This window comes from Alligator sinensis, unplaced genomic scaffold (genome assembly GCF_000455745.1).
Source record: "Alligator sinensis unplaced genomic scaffold, ASM45574v1 scaffold404_1, whole genome shotgun sequence".
Taxonomy (NCBI): Eukaryota; Metazoa; Chordata; order Crocodylia; family Alligatoridae; genus Alligator; species Alligator sinensis.
Window position 1 is genome coordinate 3,288,615 of NW_005841839.1, and position 5,379 is coordinate 3,293,993.

At 44.7% G+C, this 5,379-nt stretch overlaps 1 protein-coding gene across 1 annotated transcript in view; it reads left to right on the forward strand.

Annotated features, from left to right (window-relative positions):
- The window catches only part of CUNH16orf89 (chromosome unknown C16orf89 homolog), a 26,295-nt gene extending 21,514 nt beyond the window's left edge, over positions 1-4,781 (forward strand). The window contains exons 7-8 of the mRNA XM_006015548.2: positions 31-111; positions 3,651-4,781. Of these exons, the coding sequence (XP_006015610.1) occupies positions 31-111; positions 3,651-3,718 (149 nt within the window). The 3' untranslated portion in view covers positions 3,719-4,781. The remainder of the gene's footprint in view (positions 1-30; positions 112-3,650) is intronic.
- The last annotated feature ends 598 nt before the right edge of the window (positions 4,782-5,379 follow it).

Below are 5,379 nucleotides of genomic sequence, written 5' to 3' on the forward strand. Positions count from 1 at the left end.
TCATGCAAAAAAAACCTTTCCTTTCCTTAGGTAATGATTTTGCACATTCCAGAGGTACAGACCAAAACCAGCTGCTGAGAAGAGTTAAGAGAAGAGAGAAGATGTTGGCAGGTAAAGCTAGTATAAGCATTCAGCTGTTGGGCTTTCTGAAAAACTCTCATTATGATGAGGACTGGGCAAGCGCTGGACAAAATATTCAGGAACAGTGACATTGCTTCAGTGGTATTTGTAATCACCTTTCTTATGCATGTAAGCAACTTGCTTTTTCTCACAGGGATGTTCACGGAGAGAGGAGGTATCAAGAACCAAGAATAAGGAGTTTGTCCTGGAATCCTTTGAGCTTTGTATTGGATTGTGTCCTAGAATTAGGCGGGAAAAACATTATATAAGTGATAAACTCCACAGCATAAGTACCATATGACAAAAGTGGTGTCCTTAAAACACTATTTGCACCAAACAAATCTTGACAGAATATTGGCTAAATTAGTTCTGAATTTGTAAATTTGTTCCTGTAACAGGGGGCCTGCTCAGGGCCCATCTACCACGGCCCCACCCACCTGTTCTGGGCCAACCACCCGCCTTCTCTCCTGCCATGCCTTGTTGTTATCTAAATAATTATCTTAATTAGGTGGGAGGCTGCCTATTTCTTGCCCCGATGCCAAGGGGTGCTATCTGCAGCTCCGTTCCTCACGGCACCCCAAGCCTCGCAGATGGCATCCACTGATGTTAATCTCACCGGCCCCACACTGAGCCCCAGAATCCTCCAGTTAGGACTCCAGCTGGATCCCTCCACTCAGGCAGCCTACCCCGCCCTCATTCGGGAATGCCTAGCTCCCTGAAACTATTTCCCTTCTCAAGCGTGGTCCCCCAGGACCTTTGGCCACACAGGCCCTGGCCTTGCCTCCAAGGCCAGTCAGAACCCCAGGCCCTCAGCTCTGGGCATCCCTCGTGGTGGGCCCCTGGTCCTTTGACCCTTCCAGTCCTGGCCCCAGCATTGACCAGTTGAGGGATTTCCAGACAGGCTCTGAGTCTACAGCCCCACTCTCTCTCCAGGGTCCACCTTCCAGACCCTACAAGGGGGTAACCCACCCAGTTGTGGGAGCTGGGGTTATTAAGGCACCCTGACCCACCTTTCACCTGGGTGGTAACTGGCTTGGCATTTCCTGGGGGCTCCTGCGCCACTGGGAGCCCCACCAGGCCACCCACTTCCAGCAGAGTGCAGTTTTAGGTCATGCCCCAGGACCACAAGCCTCCAAACCATCCCCTACAGCTCCTGCCCTTACCTCCAGCATGTTCCAAGCAGCCTTGCAGCCAGGCGATGTTGCTGCCTGGGCTGCCAGTAGTGAACTGATCTGTTTATATAGGTGGCCAGGGATCTAAAATGGCCACCACAATCAAGCACCTGCTGGCTCCTGAGTCCTTAAAGTGGCAGGCACCAATGGTGCCCTGCCACAGTTCCATTATATTATATAATTTGTTCTTTTCCTCTTATCTTAAATGTACAAAAAATTGACTTTAATTGATTTTATCAATTACATTGCATCGTCTCACTATATATAAATATGTTGAATATCATCTCACTACATGTTGTGATAGAGAAGTTAAGGTGTCTTGCTATTGCTCTGGAGATCATAGTTCAAGCCTTGCTCCAGACTCATACTAAAACATGGCATCCAGTCAACCCATTTGTAAACATGTGCTTGGTCGCTTGGGCTAGGGAGTCAAAGGTGGCCAGAAGTTTTGGCAGAGGGAGGTTGTTAGTCATGTTAGTCTGAAGTCAGGCAGAAGGCAAGGTAGATTTGCACCCCAACTTCAAACAGCATCTCTCCAGCAATAGACTACCTAACTCCTGTTCTCACCAAGGTACAAGACCTTGCTCCAGACCCCGATGCCAGCTGTGCTCACTCATCAACATCGACGACGCATAGGGGGTGCACACGGGTGCACATGCACCCCCTGAGATTGGCGGTGCACCCCCTGAGATTGGCCACCGCTGATGCTGCTGGTGGTGCCTGTGGGCAGATGCTGCTCACCCTCGCCGCCCCCCACCCTTGCTGCCATCACCCCCGGCAGCGTCTGCTGGCCACTGCCGACACTGCTGGCAGCGTCTGTGGGTGGTTGCCAATCACTGGTCAGCGCTTGCCACACCACCTCCCCCTCGCTGCGGACACCTCCGCAGCTGCTCAAGAGCTCCCTACTCACCACCACCATGCCCCTGCCACCAACACCACTGCCGCCACCTGCCGGCAGTTGCCATGCCCACCCCCAGCCTCAGGAGGCACGTGACATTCATGCTCATCAACACAGACCATAGGATCAAACCACGCTGATTATATTATCTGAAGATCATTCCTCTGCTCTTACATTAAGATCATATACAGCATGCCATTGCCTGCTTACAGTGCCCCTCCGCTGTCTACATTGGTCAGATGGGGCAACATGTGAAAGAATGAATGAACACTGACTTGACATCAGTTCCAGAAAGACACAAGCCTGTGGCAGAACACATTAATCACCCTGATCTTTCCATTGGTGACCTCAGAGTAGCTGTTCTTAAACAACAAAACTTGAAAAAACAACTTCAACAGGAAATTATGGACAAGAAATTACTCACATTGTGTTAAATATGATCTAAACTATGACTATTGATTCTGATTTCATCACCTGAATTAGCTTTTATAAACCCTATGACCTTACCTACACCTTGTAGTCTAATATTCTATTTAGAAGTTCTGCTTCCTGCATTCCCTTTGTAGCATTTGATGAACTAAGCTGCTGCTTACAAATGCTTATGCATCTCTGACAGTTTAATCTAAGGTGTAAATCTGTCCTGCCTTTGGCCAAAGTCATAGTAGCTATTTCATTCCCGTACGTGCTGTTGGCTATAGAGGACGTTGGTATGTCCACACTACCCTGATGGATTACTTAGGCACAGGGGACCTTATCTACCCCCCCCTCCACACACACACCCCGCTTTTTTTCTTTCCCATGACTATCAGAGAAGGCGCTCTGCAAGGATTTGATGGATACAGGATATATAATTAAAATTCTCAAGGGAATAGGATCAGCACTATCCATACTATGTAGGTCAGCAGAAGCTTAATATTCACTAATTTTTTAGTTCTATGTGTAGGGTATTTAACTTCTGATGAAAGTGGAAATCCTAAAGTGTTGCTGCTTCATTCTTGTGTAGAAAATTCAATATTTAGTTACCAACTTGTCATATAATGTTCTGAAGTCTTGCCCATTTACCAAATGCATAATTAGTACATTGACTAAAGCCATTCCTACAGCAATGTGGGTGATTTCTAATTATCAATAATACTTTGTATTTATATGTCTTTCCTCTGTGGATATCAAAAGCACTTTAAACATTAGTTTAGCCTCACAGTAACCCTGTGAAGTGAGAAAATAGTATATTCGTATGTTACAGCTGTGTAAAGCAGGCCAAAAGGAGATCAAGTAGCTTGGCCAACATCACACACTGGACCTGTATCAGAGCTGGGGACAGAGCTGGGGAGGAATCCTGACTCCAAGTCTAATTTTACCACTTGACACTTTTTTGCCACTTCATTATATGCCTTCTGATCTTTCAAATGTAGATGCAAATGACAAACCAAATAAGATATACTCAATATCTTTCTTCACAGATGGATGTTCCTCCCATAATACAGCTGTTGCAGTTGGAGCACTTGGAGGATTCCTTTACTACTACTGAAAATGCCATTGTGTTCCAGATGATCAGCTTGAAACTGCACATACCAGACTCTCATTGATGGGTTAGCCGTGGAATGCCACCTCCAATTCTACCATGAAAAGGGGCCATTTCTTAAGTCATAATCTTCCCTTTCAGTATATGGAGCAGCCCCACCAGAGGAACCAATTTTAACCAAGTGCTACTAGTGCTAGTTAGTAGCCCAGTGGTGCTTTCAAAGCATCAGGGGGTTGGTAGATATTTCAGTAGATTGAATTCCAGTGTAGTACTCCCACCACTACCACTGGACACATTTTTTTTCTAATTGCATTGACTTCAAAAGTAGCACCGTCAACTGCAGTGGAGTTTAATTCATTTCTATTTGTCCTGGGTATTTCTAAGGTCTCATACCTTGTTATCTCAGGGCCTGACCCTACCTTTTGTTGAGCATCTTCAGTCCTATTGAAATCTATGGGGCTGTAATGCCTTCATGGAATAATTTAGTCATTTAGACCTATTTTGGTGGACTGACTATGGACTGAGTAAGATGCATCACACAGTAAAGAAATTAGATAATTTTACTTCAGGTGGTGGTGATACAATTCTCCAGATCCCAGGCCTGTATAATCAGTAGGTTCCCATTCTCTAATCCTATGGTTATGGTTTAAGATTTTTTGTATTTGTTGTTTTACCAATATTATAGAGAAAGACATTAGATATTATTCCTCTGTAGTTTGATTCTTCATGTTCCCTGTTGCTGAGTACATAAAAACAATGAAACTGCTGTTGGCTCTATCAGTATATCAAATGGTAAATTATTTACTTGGCTTAATAATACAGGTAAGTTGCTTCTTGTATTTATTTCCTTGTCTGTATTGAAATGGCATTATGTTACGTGGTTAAGTAAATGACTCACTGGGTCCTGTCAACTATCAGGCCAAACTATGTCATATGCATATCATATGTCTGCATCGTCTAGCCAGCTACTAAATTATTTGTTAGTTTCATAGAAGTTGCATGCAATGTTAATAAACATGGACCTAATGTGTAATGACTTGAGGCTTAGTACTTGCATAGTACTTTACATTCTCAGATTCTCCATTCCATAAGTGGAGAGACGTAAATATGTTGTGGCCATAAGTTATACACAATGCTGGCAATGCTAATGAGTGAATGGATTTGCTTCTTTTGGGAAATACATTTTGTGAGCAAAGTGATCTTTACATCTTTATTTGTCAAATATCTGCCAGGGTTTTCAGAAAAGTTTTTCAAGAGTAGATGTTCCCTGTTCCTTCTCCTTCTGACCAGGGTTGTCAGCTGTCAGTAAATGTACTGATTGCCAGTAAAAAAAAAAGAAGCTAAAAAGGTCTGTCAGTAAAGTCAATATAAGAAACTTTTAACCATCAGTAAAAACAATAAGCAGCCACAGCTTAATTGAAACTCCAACACAGATAGCATAGCACTGCCACCGGGTGTCTGAGCAGGAGCACAGAACCCTGCAGGGTGTATTCTCTTTGCCATATGTTGCTGCTGTCTCAGGCTGCTTGTAATGCTGCTGGGTTGAAGGTAGACTTTTGGGGGGGTCCATGCCAGGATGACAGAAGCAGGGCTGATAAGACTGACAGGGGGGACACAACATGGTGCAGGGTGCAGTAAGGGACATCAAGGTGTGGGGGTGAGTAGGA